The 15,758-nt window shown below is 53.4% G+C and overlaps 2 protein-coding genes across 3 annotated transcripts in view; one reads left to right on the forward strand and one right to left on the reverse strand.

Moving 5' to 3' along the window:
• FKRP (fukutin related protein) overlaps window positions 1–4,980 on the forward strand; it is a 7,116-nt gene extending 2,136 nt beyond the window's left edge. Inside the window, exons 3-4 of the mRNA XM_063182018.1 lie at window positions 1,865–2,002; window positions 3,332–4,980. Of these exons, the coding sequence (XP_063038088.1) occupies window positions 1,865–2,002; window positions 3,332–4,927 (1,734 nt within the window). The 3' untranslated portion in view covers window positions 4,928–4,980. The remainder of the gene's footprint in view (window positions 1–1,864; window positions 2,003–3,331) is intronic.
• Window positions 4,981–6,912: 1,932 nt separating this feature from the next.
• AP2S1 (adaptor related protein complex 2 subunit sigma 1) lies at window positions 6,913–14,896 on the reverse strand. 2 transcript variants are annotated; one of them, XM_063182014.1, is made up of 6 exons: window positions 14,720–14,896; window positions 11,977–12,126; window positions 9,800–9,913; window positions 9,617–9,676; window positions 7,870–7,878; window positions 6,913–7,146 (listed from the first exon to the last, which is right to left on the reverse strand). In XM_063182014.1, exons 1-6 carry the CDS (start codon window positions 14,885–14,887, stop codon window positions 7,054–7,056), a joined length of 594 nt encoding a protein of 197 aa, XP_063038084.1. In that variant the 5' UTR covers window positions 14,888–14,896; the 3' UTR covers window positions 6,913–7,053. The 2 variants fall into 2 exon arrangements, with proteins under 2 accessions (XP_063038084.1, XP_063038083.1); XM_063182013.1 differs by lacking the exon at window positions 7,870–7,878 and having other exon boundaries at window positions 6,913–7,526.
• Window positions 14,897–15,758: the final 862 nt, after the last annotated feature.

Below are 15,758 nucleotides of genomic sequence, written 5' to 3' on the forward strand. Positions count from 1 at the left end.
TATCCCAATATCCCCAGTGCCCATCCCAGTATCCCCAATGTCCATCCCAGTATCACCCGTGCCCATCCCAGTATCCCCCCAGTGCCCATCCCAATATCCCCAGTGCCCATCCCAGTGTCCCCAGTGCCCATCCCAGTATCCCCAGTGCCCATCCCAGTGTTCCCAGTACCATCCCAGTACTCCCACAGTGTCCCCAGCCCCGCTCCCAGTGCCATCCCAGTATCCCAGTACCCCCCAGTATCCCCAGTGCCCATCCAGTGTTCCCAGTACCATCCAATATCCCCAGTGCCCCCAGTATCCCCAGCGCCCAAACCCAGCATCCCCAGTACCATCCCAATATCCCCAGTGCCCATCCCAGTATCCCCAGTGCCCATCCCAGTGTTCCCAGTGCCCATCCCAGTGTCCCCAGTGCCCATCCCAGTATCCCCAATGTCCATCCCAGTATCCCCAGTGTCATCCCAGTGCCCATCCCAGTATCCCCAACGTCCATCCCAGTATCCCCAGTGCCCATCCCAGTATCCCCAGTGTCCTCTCAGTGTCATCCCAGTATCCCTGACGCCATCTCCAATACCCATCCCAGTACCCCCAGTGCCCATCCCAGTATCCCCAGTGCCCTCTCAGTGTAATCCCAGTATCCCCAGTGCCCATCCCAGTATCCCCAGTGTCCATCCCAGTATCCCTGGTGCCCATCCCAGTATCCCAGTGTCCCTCCCAGTATCCCCAATGCCCATCCCAGTATCCCCAGTGTCCCCAGCCCTGCTCCCAGTACCCATCCCAATCCCCCCAGTACCCTCCCAGTACCCATTCCAGTATCTCCAGTGTCCATCCCAGTATCCCCAGTACCCCCCCCCCAGTATCCCCAGTGTCCATCCCAGTATCCCCAGTACCCCCCCAGTATCTCCAGTGTCCATCCCAGTATCCCCAGTACCCTCCCCGTATCCCAGCCCCACTCCCAGTACCCATCCCAATCACCCCAGTACCCTCCCAGTACCCCCCCCCAGTATCCCCCCCAGTATCCCAGTGCCCTCCCAGTACCCCCCCCAGTATCCCCAGCACCGCTCCCGGTGCCTCCCCCGCCCCCTCCCGGTGTCCCCAGTGCCATCCCAGTACTCTCCCAGTACTCTCCCAGTATCCCCAGTGCCCATCCCAGTATGCCCAATACCCATCCCAGTACCCCCAGTCCATCCCAGTATCCCCAGTACCCCCCCCAGTATCCCCAGCACCGCTCCCGGTGCCTCCCCCGCCCCCTCCCGGTGTCCCCAGTACCCTCCCAGTACCCCCAGTACCCCCAGTGCCCATCCCAGTGCCCCCAGTCCATCCCAGTATCCCCAGTACCCCCCCCAGTATGCCCAGCACCGCTCCCGGTGCCTCCCCGCCCCCTCCCGGTGTCCCAAGTGCCATCCCAATACTCTCCCAGTATCCCCAGTGCCCACCCCAGTATGCCCAATACCCATCCCAGTATCCCCAGTGCCCCCCCCAGTATGCCCAATACCCATCCCAGTGCCCCCAGTCCATCCCAGTATCCCCAGTGCCCCCCCCAGTATGCCCAGCACCGCTCCGGTGCCTCCCCCGCCCCCTCCGGTGTCCCCAGTACCATCCAGTGCCATCCCAGTCCCCCCCAGTATCCCCAGTGCCCATCCCAGTATGCCCAATACCCATCCCAGTGCCCCCAGTCCATCCCAGTATCCCCAGTGCCCCCCCCAGTATGCCCATCTCCGCTCCCGGTGCCTCCCCCGCCCCCTCCCGGTGTCCCACCCCCTCCCCGCCGCCCCGGCCGCCATTTCCTCCCAAGATGGCGCCAGCAGCGGCCACCCCACCCCGGTGACCCCCGGTGTCCCCCCGGTGTCCCCTCGGTGTCCCTCAGCGTCCCTCCCCTCATGAGGGCAGCGCCGCCGCCATTACCTGCAGCTCGGCCCTCTCCGCTTCCCAGCGCCCTTTCTCCGCCTCGAACCGCGCCCACTCGTGCTGGATGAAGTGCAGGATGCCCGGCAGGCTGAGGCCGGTTCGTGCCGCGGGCTCGGGACCCGGAGCGGGGCCCGGAGCGGGGCCGGGAACGGGAGCGGGGGGCGGAGGTTGGGCCCGCACCGGCGGAGGCCGCTCGGCCGCCATGGCGGCTGCCACAAAGGGAGCCACGGGCGGCAGCGGCTTCCTGCCACAAAGGGAGCCGGAAACGGGCGGGAAAGGGGCGTGGTCACTTGGAAGGGGCGGGGGCAAGGGGGGAGCGCTGTTGCCGTGGCAACGGGGGGGGCTGTGAGGGAATTTTGGGGTTTTTTGGGGAATTTTAGGGGATTTTGGGAGGTTTTAGGGTTTTTCCGGAGGTCTTTGGAAGGTTAGAGGAAGGTTTTGGAGGGTTTAGGATTTTTTGTGGGGTTAGAGGGGATTTTAGGGTTTAGGCCCGCACCGGCGGAGGCCGCTCGGCCGCCATGGCGGCTGCCACAAAGGGAGCCACGGGCGGCAGCGGCTTCCTGCCACAAAGGGAGCCGGAAACGGGGCGGGGAAAGGGGCGTGGCCTCAACTGCAAGGGGCGTGGTCATGGTGAAGGGGCGTGGCCAAAGGGAGGCCTTGTTGCCGTGGCAACGGGTGGCTGTGAGGGAATTTTGGGATTTTTTGGGGAATCTTTGGGGTTTTGGTTTTTTTTGTGGGGTCAGCGGGGATTTTGGGGGGTTTTAGGGTTTTTCCGGGGTTTTTGTGAGGTTCGAGAGGTTTTTGGGGGGGTTTGCATTTTTTTGGGGGACCTTTGGGGAGTTATAGGAGACTTTTTGGGGGTTTATAGAGAATTTTTGGACGATTTTTGGGTTTTTTGGGGGATCTTTGAAAGGTTAGAGGGGATTTTTGGGATTCTTAGGGTTTTGAGAGTCCATAGAGAATTTTGGGCGCTCATTGGGGATTTTTGGGGTTTTTTGAGGCGTCTTTTTAAGGCTAGAGGGGATTTTGGGCAGTTTAGGACATTTTTAGGGGTGGTCATTGGCGATTTACAGAGAATCTTGGGGATTTTAGGATTCTTTGGGATATTAGAAGGGATTTTGGAGGGTTTAGGATTTTTCGGGAGTGTTTAGGAGATCAGAGACGATTTTTAGAAGTTTTGGGGCGGAGCTTAATTATCGAGAATCAATTCATAAGTTAATTAAGACCCCCTTATTAACATTTCTATATTCACAGCGCCACCGCGTGCTCACCGCTGGTACTGCAGCCACCAAAGAACCGACCGCAACCACGCCTCCAAACTAACGAATTACTAACTAACCGACCACCCAACTAACCACCCAATTAACTAATTAACAACCTCATCGATGAGTTATTAACCCCCACCATGAGAATCACGCCCTGCCAGGCCGCCCTGGCCGCCGCCATCGCCCTCAACCTCCTGCTGCTGCTCTGCTCCCGCCTGGCGCCCGCCGCGTCCCCCCGGTGCCGCCAGCCCCGGCGCGGCGCCGCCCCCGACGGCGTCCCCGGCGTCACCGTCATCCTCCGCGACTTCGACGGCCCCGACCACGACGTGGCGGCCACCGCCCGCTCCTTCGCCGCCCTGCCCGGCGTCCCGGTGCTGGTGGCGGCCGAGGTGTCGCCGTACCCTCCGGTGCCGCTGCCGGCGGGCGCGGCCGTGCTGTCCCTGCGGCCGCAGCCGCACCGGCCTCCGCCGCGGCCCGAGCTGGCGGTGCGGACGCGCCACGTGGCTCTGGTGCCCGACGGTGCCCGCGCCGTGCCCGGCTTGCTGAGGCGCATGAGGGACGCCCTGGAGGCCGCCTCGGATGGCACCGTCCGGGTGGTGGCGGCGGCCGTGGGGACGCGGCGGCCGCGGTGCTTGAGCTTGGAGCTGGACGTCAAAGCGTGGACGGCGCGCTACGGCCACGCTGAGCACAGGGGTGACCACAAGGGTGACCACAAGGGTGACCAGAAGAGTGACCAGAAGAGTGACCAGAAGAGTGATCAGCGTGGTGATCAGCACGGTGACCACCCCGGTGACCATCCCGGTGACCTCTGCGGCGCTCTGGAGGGCGCCCCGGTCGTTCTCCTCCTCCGCACCCGCGACCTGTTCTCGCTGCCCTTCCCTCTGTCCCGCCCCGTCTCCACCTCGCTGTCCCTCCAGGCCGCCGCTCGGGGCTGGCGCCTCCTCCTCCTCCCCGCCGCCTTCCCCTCGGCGCCGCGGCCTCCCCCGTCCCCTCACGCCCTGTGGCGAGCCCGCGCCGCCTCGGACTCCCTTCGCCGGGCGCTGCTGGACGATCTCGGCGTGAAGCTGGAGGTGCTCCCCGACGGCTCCCGGCGCTGGCACGGCTGCGGCAAGGACACGGCGCGGTGCTTCGGCACGGTGCGCGGGCAGACCCCCGAGTACCTGCTGGCGGGCCGCTGGACGCCGCCGTGCTGCCTGCGGGCGCTCCGCGCCACCGCCCGCCACGTCCTGGCGCAGCTGGAGGCGCACGGCGTGCGGCACTGGCTGGAGGGCGGCTCCCTGCTCGGCGCCGTGCGCCTCGGAGACCTCATCCCCTGGGACTACGACGTGGACGTGGGGCTGTACCGCGAGGACGTGCCCAAGTGCCCGTGGTTGGCACGGGTGGCGTCGTCGGGACTGCCCGTGGAGGATCCCGAGGGGTTCGTGTGGGAGAAGGCGGCCGAGGGGGAGTTTTACCGCGTGCATTTCAGCCGCGCCAACCGGCTGCACGTGGACCTGTGGCCGTTCTACGCCCGGCCGGGCACGGGCACCATGACCAAGGACTGCTGGCTGGGGCACCCGCAGGACGTGGAGTTCCCCGAGCGCTTCCTGGTGCCGCTGGGCACGGTGCCCTTCGCGGGCGTGCGGGCACGGGCGCCCAACGAGCCCCGCGCCTTCCTGGAGCTCAAATTCGGGCCCGGCGCCATCGAGAGGCCCGAGTACCCCAACCCCGCGCTCCGGAGGCTGGCACAGGACCTGGGCAACGAAACCGAGTGGTGACAGCTGTGCCAGTCTGTGTGCCACCCTTGGGGTCACCCTTGGTCTCCCTGTGCCATCCCAGTGCCATCGAGAGGCCCGAGTACCCCAACCCCGCGCTCCGGAGGCTGGCACAGGATGTGGGCAATGAAACTGAGTGGTGACAGCTGTGCCAGTCTGTGTGCCAGCCTTGGTGTCACCCTTGGGGTCCCTGTGCCACCCTTGGGGCCATCGAGAGGCCCGAGTACCCCAACCCCGCGCTCCGGAGGCTGGCACAGGATGTGGGCAATGAAACTGAGTGGTGACAGCTGGCAGTGTGCCCTGTGCCACCCTTGGGGTCACTGTGCTGCTCTGTGTGCCACCCTTGGTGTCCCTGTGCCACCCTTGGGGTCACTGTGCCACTCTGTGTGCCACCCATGGCGCCATCGAGAAGCCCGGGTACCCAACCCCGCGCTCAGGAGGTTGGCACAGGACCTGGGCAATGAAACCGAGCAGTGATACCTGTGCCAGTCTGTGTGCCACCCTTGGGGTCCCTGTGCCACCCTTGGGGTCCCTGTGCCACCCCGGCGCCATCGAGAACCCCGAGTACCCCAACCCTGCGCTCCGGAGGCTGGCACAGGACGTGGGCAACGAAACCGAGTGGTGATACCTGTGCCAGCCTGTGTGCCACCCTTGGGGTCCCTGTGCCACTCTTGGGGTCCTTCTGTCACCTCTGGGCTCCCTGTGCCACCCCTGGGGTCAGGATGTTGGCACAGGGCACGGACAATAAAACCACACAGTGACACCTCTGATTGTCCCCAGTGCCACCCCTGGAGTCCCTGTGCCACCCTTGGGTCCCAGTGCCACCCTTGGGCTCCCAGTGCCACCCTTGGGCTCCCTGTGCCAGTCTGTGTGCCACCTTTGGGGTCCCTGTGCCACCCTTGGGGTCCTTCTGTCACCCTTGGTGTCCCCAGTGCCACCCTTGGGTCCCTGTGCCACCTTTGGGTCCCTGTGCCACCCTTGGTGTCCCCAGTGCCACCCTTGGGTGTCCCCAATGCCACCCTTGGGTCCCTGTGCCACCCTTGGGTCCCTGTGCCATCCTTGGTGTCCCCAATGCCACTTTAGGTGTCCCCAATGCCACCCTGGGTGTCCTCAATGCCATCCTTGGGGTCCCCAATGCCACCCTTGGGGTCCCTGTGCCACCCTTGGGGTCCCTGTGCCACCCTTGGGGTCCCTGTGCCACCCTTGGCTCCCTGTGCCACTTACCCGGTCCTGGTGCCACCCTTGGGGTCCCTGTGCCATCCTGGGTGTCCCCAGTGCCACCCTTGGGGTCTGTGTGCCACCATAGGGGTCCTTCTGTCACCTTTTGGGTCCCTGTGCCACCCTGGGTGTCCCCAATGCCACTTTAGGTGTCCCCAGTGCCACCTTGGGTGTCCTCAATGCCATCCTGGGTGTTCCTGTGCCACCCTTGGGTCCCTGTGCCACCCTGGGTGTCCCTGTGCCACCCTGGTTGTCCCCAGTGCCACCCTTGGTGTCCCCAGTGCCACCCTTGGGGTATCAGTGCCACCCTTGGGGTCCCTGTGCCACCCTGGGTGCCCCGGTGCCACTTTCTTCTGCTTTTGGTCACTTTGAATTCATTTTTGTCTCAATTTTTGCTCACTTTGAATTCAAATTTTCCATTTTTGGTCATTTTATCTCATTTATTCCCATTTTTTTTTGTCATTTTACCCCATTTATTCCCATTTTTGTCACTTTAATCCACTTTTTCCCATTCTTGGTCCCTTTTAACCCATTTTTAACCCCTAAAATTCCACTTTTCCTCACGTTGAACCCATTTATTCCCATTTTTGGTCATTTTGAACCCATTTATTCCCATTTTTGATCATTTTAAATCCACCTCCCCCATTTTTAACCCCTAAAATTCCACTTTTCCTCACTTTTGACCCATTTATTCCATTTTTGATCATTTTAAGTCCACTTTCCCCCATTTTTAACCCATTTTAACCCATTTTTAACCCCTAAAATTCCACTTTTCCTCACGTTGAACCCATTTATTCCCATTTTTGGTCACTTTTTCCGCACAGAAATTCACATTTTTTACACGGCACGATAACACTGACGGCTGGGGGAGGAATTTTGGGGATTTTTGGGGAATTTTGGGGAATTTTGGGTCATTCCAGGGACTGCAGCATCAGCAGCTGCTTCAGCACCTTGGTCTGGCTCGTCTCGCGGATCTCCCCGGCCAGGAACATCTCATCCACCACCTGTGTACACCTAAAAATGGGGAAAAAAAGGGAAATTTAGGGAAAATTGGGGAAAATCTGCAAAAATCTGGAAAAAAATGGGAAAAAATTGGACAAAAATGGCCCAAAATAACCCAAAATTGGCCCAAAAATGACTAAAAATGACCCAAAATCAGCCCCAACCCAGCCTGGAACATCTCAGCCACCACTGTGAACAACTAAAATGGGGGAAAAAGGGAAATTTAGGGAAAATTGGGGAAAATCTGCAAAAATCTGCAAAAAAATCGGAAAAAATTGGAAAAAATTGGAAAAAATTGGAGAAAAAATGGCAAAAATAGCCTAAAATAACCCAAAATCAGCCCCAACCCAGCCTGGAACATCTCATCCACCACCATGTACACCTGGAATGGGGAAAAAAAAGGGAAATTTAGGGAAAATTGGGGAAAATCTGCAAAAATCTGCAAAAAAATGGGAAAAAAATTGGACAGAAATGGCCCAAAAATGACTAAAAATGACCCAAATCAGCTCAAAATGACCCAAAATCAGCCCCAACCCAGCCTGGAACATCTCAGCCACCACTGTGAACAACTGAAAATGGGGAAAAAAGGGAAATTTAGGGAAAATTGGGGAAAATCTGCAAAAATCTGCAAAAAATGGGAAAAAATGGGACAAAAATGGCCCAAAACCGACGAAAAATGACCCAAAATCAGCCCCAACCCCAGCCTGGAACATCTCATCCATCACTGTGTGCACCTAAAAATGGGGCAAAAAAGGGAAATTTAGGGAAAATTGGGGAAAATCTGCAAAAATCTTGGAAAAAAATGGGAAAAAATGGGAAAAAATTGGACAAAAAATGGCCCAAAAATGACTAAAATGACCCAAAAATGGCCCCAAAATCCCAAGTGACTCAAAATCAGCAAAAATTGATCCCAGAATGGAGCAAAACGCCCCAAATCACCCCAAGAACCACTCAGGACCCCTCCCCAAATTAATTAACACTCCCCAAATTAATTAACCCTCCCCAAATTAATTAACCTCCCCAAATTAATTAAACTCCCCCAAAATAAACAAAGAGCCCCCAAAACCCTCCCAGGACCCCCCAATTGGACAAAGACCCCTCCCCAAATTAATTAAATCCCTCCCCATATTAATTAACCCCCTCCCCAAATTAATTAAACCCCTCCCCAAACTAATTAACCCCCCAAATTAATGAATTCCATTCATTAACCCCTTCCCCAAATTAATTAAACCTCCCCCCAAACCCCTCCCCAAATTAATTAAACCCCTCTCCTAATTAATTAAACCCCTCCCCTAATTAATTAAACCCCTCCCCAAACTAATGAATCCCCCAAATTAATTAATTAACCTCTCTCCAAATTAATTAAACTGCCCCAGAACCACTCAAAACCCCTCCCCAATTAATTAAACCCCCCCAAATTAATTAAAACCCCTCCCCAAATTAACTAAACCCCTCCCAAACTAATTAAACCCCTCCCCAAACTAATTAACCCCCCAAATTAATGAATTCCATTCATTAACCCCTTCCCCAAATTAATTAAGTTCCCCCAAATCCCTCCCCAAATTAATTAACCCCCCAATTAATTAAACCCCTCCCAAATTAATTAAACCCCTCCCCAAATTAATTAAACCCCTCCCAAACTAATGAATCCCCCAAATTAATTAATTAACCTCTCTCCAAATTAATTAAACTGCCCCAGAACCACTCAAAACCCCTCCCCAATTAATTAACCCCCCAAATTAATTAAAAACCCCTCCCCAAATTAACTAAACCCCTCCCCAAACTAATTAACCCCCCCAAATTAATGAATTCCATTCATTAACCCCTTCCCCAAATTAATTAAACCTCCCCCCAAACCCCTCCCCAAATTAATTAAACCCCTCTCCTAATTAATTAAACCCCTCCCCTAATTAATTAAACCCCTCCCCTAATTAATTAAACCCCTCCCCAAACTAATGAATCCGCAAATTAATTAATTAACCTCTCTCCAAATTAATTAAACTGCCCCAGAACCACTCAAAAACCCTCCCCAATTAATTAACCCCCCCAAATTAATTAAAACCCCTCCCAAATTAACTAAACCCCTCCCCAAACTAATTAAACCCCTCCCCAAACTAATTAACCCCCCCAAATTAATGAATTCCATTCATTAACCCCTTCCCCAAATTAATTAAGTTCCCCCAAATCCCTCCCCAAATTAATTAACCCCCCCAATTAATTAAACCCCTCCCCTAATTAATTAAACCCCTCCCCTAATTAATTAAACCCCTCCCCAAACTAATGAATCCCCCAAATTAATTAATTAACATCTCTCCAAATTAATTAAACTGCCCCAGAACCACTCAAAACCCCTCCCCAATTAATTAAACCCCCCCAAATTAATTAAAACCCCTCCCCAAATTAACTAACCCCTCCCCAAAGTAACAACCCCCCAGTTAATTAATGAATCCAATTAATTAACCCCTTCCCCACCTTGTAGAAGTTGAAGACGAGGTCGAGCTCGCAGACGTTGTGGAAATACTCGTTGAGCACCTGGATTTGTTAATTAACACCTTTAATTAACACCCTCGGGGGGGGGCTCATCGAGGCCCGGGGGGGCTCATTAAGGCCCGGGGGGGTTAATGAAGGGGGTAATTAATGAGTTAATTAGTTCACCTCGACGAAGTTGTGGATGGCCTCCAGGTAGGCCAGGTTGTTGTCGGTGACGTCGACGCAGATGCAGAAATAGAGGCCGGCGTAGCGACGGTAAATGATCTTGAAATTGCGGAACTGGGGGAACTGGGGGTTACTGGGAGCGACTGGGAGGGACTGGGATAAACTGGGAGGGACTGGGGAACCACTGGGAGGGGTGTGGGGTAAACTAGGAGGGACTGGGAGCAACTGGGAATGGACTGGGAGCAACTTGAGTTTGATGTAACATCAATAAATGATCCTGAAATGGCGGAACTGGGGGGAATTGGGATGAACTGGGATGGACTGGGAGAGACTGGGATAAACTGGGATGGACTGGGAGCAACTGGGAGCAACTGGGAGCAACTGGGAATGGACTGGGATGGACTGGGAGGCACTGGGAGGGCACTGCAGGCCGGCGTAGCGACGGTAAATGATCTTGAAATTGCGGAACTGGGAACACTGGGAGTTACTGGGAGCGACTGGGAGGGACTGGGAGCAACTGGGAGGGACTGGGAGGGACTGGGAGGGACTGGGAATGGACTGGGATAAACTGGACAAACTGGGAGGCACTGGGAGGGCACTGCAGGCCGGCGTAGCGACGGTAAATGATCTTGAAATTGCGGAACTGGGAACACTGGAGTTACTGGGACGGACTGGGAACCACTGGGAGGGACTGGGAGGGGTGTGGGTAAACTGGGAGGGACTGGAGCAACTGGGAATGGACTGGGAGGGACTGGAATGGACTGGGAGGGACTGGAGTTTGATGTAACATCAATAAAGGATCTTGAAATTGCGGAACTGGGGGGAACTGGGAGTTACTGGGAGCGACTGGGAGGGACTGGGAACCACTGGGAGGGACTGGGAGGGACTGGGATAAACTGGGACAAACTGGGAGGCACTGGGAGGGCACTGCAGGCCGGCGTAGCGACGGTAAATGATCTTGAAATTGCGGAACTGGGGGGAACTGGGGGTTACTGGGAGCGACTGGGAGGGACTGGGAACCACTGGGAGGGACTGGGAATGGACTGGGATAAACTGGGACAAACTGGGAGGCACTGGGAGGGCACTGCAGGCCGGCGTAGCGACGGTAAATGATCTTGAAATTGCGGAACTGGGAACACTGGGAGTTACTGGGAGCGACTGGGAATGGACTGGGAACCACTGGGAGTGGATGAAGGGGAAGTGAGATGGACTGGGATGAACTGGGAGGGCACTGGGAGGGACTGGGATGGACTGGGACAAACTGGGATGGACTGGGAGGGAACTGGGATGGACTGGGAGGAACTGGGATGGACTGGGAGGGAACTGGGAGGGACTGGGAGGGAACTGGAATGAACTGGGAGGGGACTGGGATGAACTGGGAGGGACTGGGATGGACTGGGACAAACTGGGATGGACTGGGAGGGACTGGGATGGACTGGAATGAACTGGGAGGGGACTGGGATGAACTGGGAGGGGACTGGGAGGAACTGGGAGAGGACTGGGATGAACTGGGAAGGAACTGGATGAACTGGGAAGGAACTGGGATGAACTGAGAGGGACTGGAATGAACTGGGAGGGGACTGGGATGAACTGGGATGAACTGGAATAAACTGGGATGAACTGGAAGGGAACTGGGAAGAACTGGGAGGGAACTGGGATGAACTGGGATGGACTGGGATGAACTGGGATGAACTGGAATGAACTGGGAGGGACTGGGATGAACTGGAATAAACTGGGATGAACTGGGAGGGAACTGGGATGAACTGGAATAAACTGGGATGAACTGGAGGGACTGGGATGAACTGGGAGGAACTGGGATGAACTGGGATGAACTGGAATAAACTGGGATGAACTGGAATAAACTGGGATGAACTGGGAGGGAACTGGGATGAACTGAGAGGGACTGGGATGGACTGGGAGGGAACTGGGATGAACTGGGATGGACTGGGATGAACTGGGAAGGAACTGGGATGAACTGGGAGGGAACTGGGAAGAACTGGGAGGACGCCCAACCCCCCCCCACTTCCCTCCCTAAAAATCGCCAACTTTGGCATTTCGCCATAAAAAAATTTTGATTTTTAGCATAAAAAAACCTCAATTTTGACGCGTTAAACTTTAATTTCGAGGCAGAAAACGTTGATTTGGGGTAAAAAAAATCTGAATTTTGGGGTTTTTACCTCGACAAAATTGGTGTGCTTGGCGTCCCTGACGGTGACCACGGCGTGAACCTCCTCGATCAGCTTCTGCTTCTCGTCGTCGTCGAACTGCATGTACCACTTGGCCAGGCGCGTCTTGCCAGCCCGGTTCTGGATCAGGATGAAGCGAATCTGCCCCAGAAATCCATAAAAAATTCAATTTGTAAAGGGTTAAAGTTTGGGGGAAATCGGGAAAATGATTCCCCCCAAATTCGATTTTTTTCGGAATTAAAATTCCCATTTTTCGCCGTTGAAATTCCAATTTTTCGTCGTTAAAATTCGAATTTTTTCATTAATTTTGCAACAGAAATTCATAAAAAAATTCAGTTTATAAAGGGTTAAAGTTCGGGGGAAATCGGGAAAATGATCCCCCCAAAATTTGATTTTTTTCGGAATTAAAATGCCAATTTTTCGTCATTAAAATTCGAATTTTTTCATTAATTTTGCACCAGAAATTGCAGAAAAAAATTCAGTTTATAAAGGGTTAAAGTTTGAAGGAAATCGGGAAAATTATTCCCCCCAAATTCGATTTTTTTCGGAATTAAAATTCCCATTTTTCGCCGTTAAAATTCCAATTTTTCGTCGTTAAAATTCGAATTTTTTCATTAATTTTGCAACAGAAATTCATTAAAAATTCAGTTTATAAAGGGTTAAAGTTTGGGGGAAACCGGGAAAATTATTTCCCCAAAATTTGATTTTGTTGTAATTAAAATTCCCATTTTTTTATCATTTAAATTTGAATTTTATGATGAATTATGGGAGGTTTCCCAGCCCGGTTCTGGATCAGGATGAAGCGAATCTGCCCCAGAAATCCGTCAAAAAATTCAGTTTATAAAGGGTTAAAGTTTGAAGGAAATCGGGAAAATTATTCCCCAAAATTCGATTTTTTCGGAATTAAAATTCCCATTTTTCGTCATTAAAATTCCAATTTTTTCATTAATTTTGCACCAGAAATTAATAAAAAAATCAATTTATAAAGGGTTAAAATTTGGGGCAAATCGGGAAAATTATTGCCCCAAAATTTGAATTTTTTTGTAATTAAAATTCCCATTTTTCGTCATTAAAATTCCAATTTTTTTCATTAATTCTGCCCCAGAATTCCATGAGAAAATTGAATTTTTAGAGGATTAAAATTTGGGGGAAATTGGGAAAATTCTCTTCTTGAAATTGCAGAAAACCCCAAAAGACCCCAAATTCTCCTCATAAAATTCCGAAAATAATGAAAATCCCCCTCAGAATCTCCCTCAAAATGACCCTAAATTGTGGAAAAAAACCCAAAATCTCCTCATAAAATTCCAAAAATAATTAAACTTTTCCTCAGAACTCCTCAAAATCCCCCTCAAAATGTCCCTAATTTGGGAAAAATCCCAAAACAGCCCAAAATCTCCTCATAAAATTCCAAAAATAATTAAAATCCCCCTCAGAATTCCTCAAAATCCTCCTTAAAATGACCCTAAATTGGGAAAAATCCCAAAACAGCCCAAAATCTCCTCATTAAATTCCAAAAATAATTAAACTCCCCCTCAGAACTCCTCAAAATCCTCCTCAAAAATGACCCTAAATTGGGAAAAACCCAAAACACCCCAAAATTTCCTCATAAAATCGCAAAAATAAATTAACTCCCCTCAGAACCCCTAAAAACTGACCCCAAATTGCAAAAAAACCCAAATCTCCTCATAAAATCCCAAAAATAATTTAAAAAACCCTCAGAACTCCTCAAAATCCCCCTCTAAATGACCCTAAATTGCAAAAAACCGCAAAACAGCCCAAAATCTCCTCATAAAAACACAAAAATAATTAAATTCCCCCTCAGAACGCCTCAAAATCCTCCTTAAAATGACCCTAAATTGTGGAAAAACCCCAAAATCTCCTCATAAAATTCCAAAATAATTAAACTTCCCCTCAGAACTCTTCAAAATCCCCCTCAAAATGTCACTAAATTGGGAAAAATCCCAAAACAGCCCAAAATCTCCTCATTAAATGCCAAAAATAATTAAAATCCCCTCAGAAATTCTCAAGATCCCCCTCGAAAATGACCCTAAATTGGAAATAAACCACAAACACCCCAAAATCTCCTCATAAAATTCCAAAATAATTAAACTTCCCCCCAGAACCTCTCAAAATGACCCTGAATTGTGGAAAAAAACCAAAATCTCCTCATAAAATCCCCAAAATAATTAAACTCCCCCTCAGAACTCCTCAAAATCCCCCTCAGAATTACCCTAAATTGGGAAAAAAAAAACTAAAACACCCCAAAATCTCCTCATAACATCTCAAAAATAATTAAACTCCCCCTCAGAACCCCCTCAAAATCCTCCTGAAAAATGACCCTAAATTGGGAAAAAACCCAAAACTTTCCAAAATTCCCTCATAAAAACAAAATAACCCCATGCCCTCAGAACTCCTCAAAGTCCCCCTCAAAGAGACCCCAAATTGGAAATCAACCCAAAACACCCCAAAATCTCCTCATAAAAACCCTAAATATAATTGAAATCCCCCTCAGAACTCCTCAAAATCCTCTTCAAAATGACCCTAAATTGTGAAAAATCCCAAAATCTCTTCATAAAAACCCAAAAATAATTAAACGCCCCCACAGAACCCCCGTCCCCCCCCCCCCCTCCCCTCACAGCGCTCCAGGCCCGAGGCCCCCCCGGTTCCTTCCCCATTTCCCATTCCCGCTCTCTCCGTGTCCCCCTCGGTTACCGCTGCCCTCAGGGCTTCTCACCATGTCGGTACCGGCCCGAGGCCCCCCCCGGTTCCGATCCCGGTTCTGATCCCGGTTCCGATCCCGTTCCCGGTTCCGTTCCCGGTTCCGCCCCCCCCCACTCAGAGCCAGGCCCTGGCGCTTCCCGCTTCCAGAAGGGGGCGCCTCGGAGCCGCCCGCACTGCGCATGCGCGGCACCTCCCGTTCTCGCCCTTTCCCCCTCACGTTTCCCGCCCCTCCCTCAAATTCCCGCCCCCTCCCCAAAATTCCCAGCGCCCCCCCCCAAATTTCTCAGCGCCCCCTCCCCGAATTTCTACCCCGGAATGAAGAAAAGGGATCAGAAGGAGATTTGTAGCCCCCTCCCCAAATTCCCCCCTCCACCGAGGTCAAGCCACGCCCACAGCGCTCTTAGCCACGCCCCCTCCCCGAATTCCCTCTCTCTCCCACCACCCCCCATCCCGGTTTTCGCCCCCTCCCCAAATTCCGCGCCCTCCGCCCCTCCAGACCACGCCCAAACCACGCCCACTTCCCCAATCACCCCTCTCTTGGCCCCTCCCATTGTATCCCCCAACCCAAAATTCCCTCCGGTCTTTACTTCCTTCCCTCCTCACAATTCCCGCTTTTCCCCCCTCACAATTCCCACTTTTCCCCATAAAATTCCCATTTTTTCGTATGAAATTCCCATTTTTTTCTATAAAATTCCCGCTTTTCCCCATAAAAACTCCCGGTTCCCCCCCCCCGCCAATTCCCGGTGCTCTCCTCCAAGCCCCGCCCTTTAACCCCGCCCCTTTCTTTAGCCCCGCCCCTCCCGCCGCTCCCGCCGCTCCCCTCACGGTGCCGCCCCCTCCCCTCCCGCCGCGCACGCGCTCCCGCCATTCCCCCCCCCCCCCCCCCTCCGTGATCGTGAAGGCGGAGGCGGAGAGAGGAGGAGGAGGAGGAGGAGGAGGAGGAGGAGGAGGCGGCGGCCTGAGGGCTGAGGGGTGGGGGGGGGGTTAGAGGAGGAGGAAGGCGCCGCCGCCATTACAGGCCGAGCCCGCCCCGGCGGCCCCCCGCCGCCTCG

This window comes from Melospiza melodia, unplaced genomic scaffold, assembly GCF_035770615.1.
Source record: "Melospiza melodia melodia isolate bMelMel2 unplaced genomic scaffold, bMelMel2.pri scaffold_140, whole genome shotgun sequence".
In the NCBI taxonomy this organism is placed as follows: domain Eukaryota; kingdom Metazoa; phylum Chordata; class Aves; order Passeriformes; family Passerellidae; genus Melospiza; species Melospiza melodia.

What these genes read in the sequence shown, in the direction of transcription:
- AP2S1 (XM_063182013.1), bottom strand. Translation starts at nt 14,887, where the DNA reads ATGCGCAGTGCGGGCGGCTCCGAGGCGCCCCCTTCTGGAAGCGGGAAG. An exon ending in CCATCCACAACTTCGTCGAG is followed by an intron (nt 9,677 to 9,799) that starts GTGAACTAATTA and finishes TAACAAATCCAG; the next exon opens with GTGCTCAACGAGTATTTCCA. An exon ending in TCGTCTTCAACTTCTACAAG is followed by an intron (nt 7,527 to 9,616) that starts GTGGGGAAGGGG and finishes TCCCCATTCCAG; the next exon opens with GTGTACATGGTGGTGGATGA.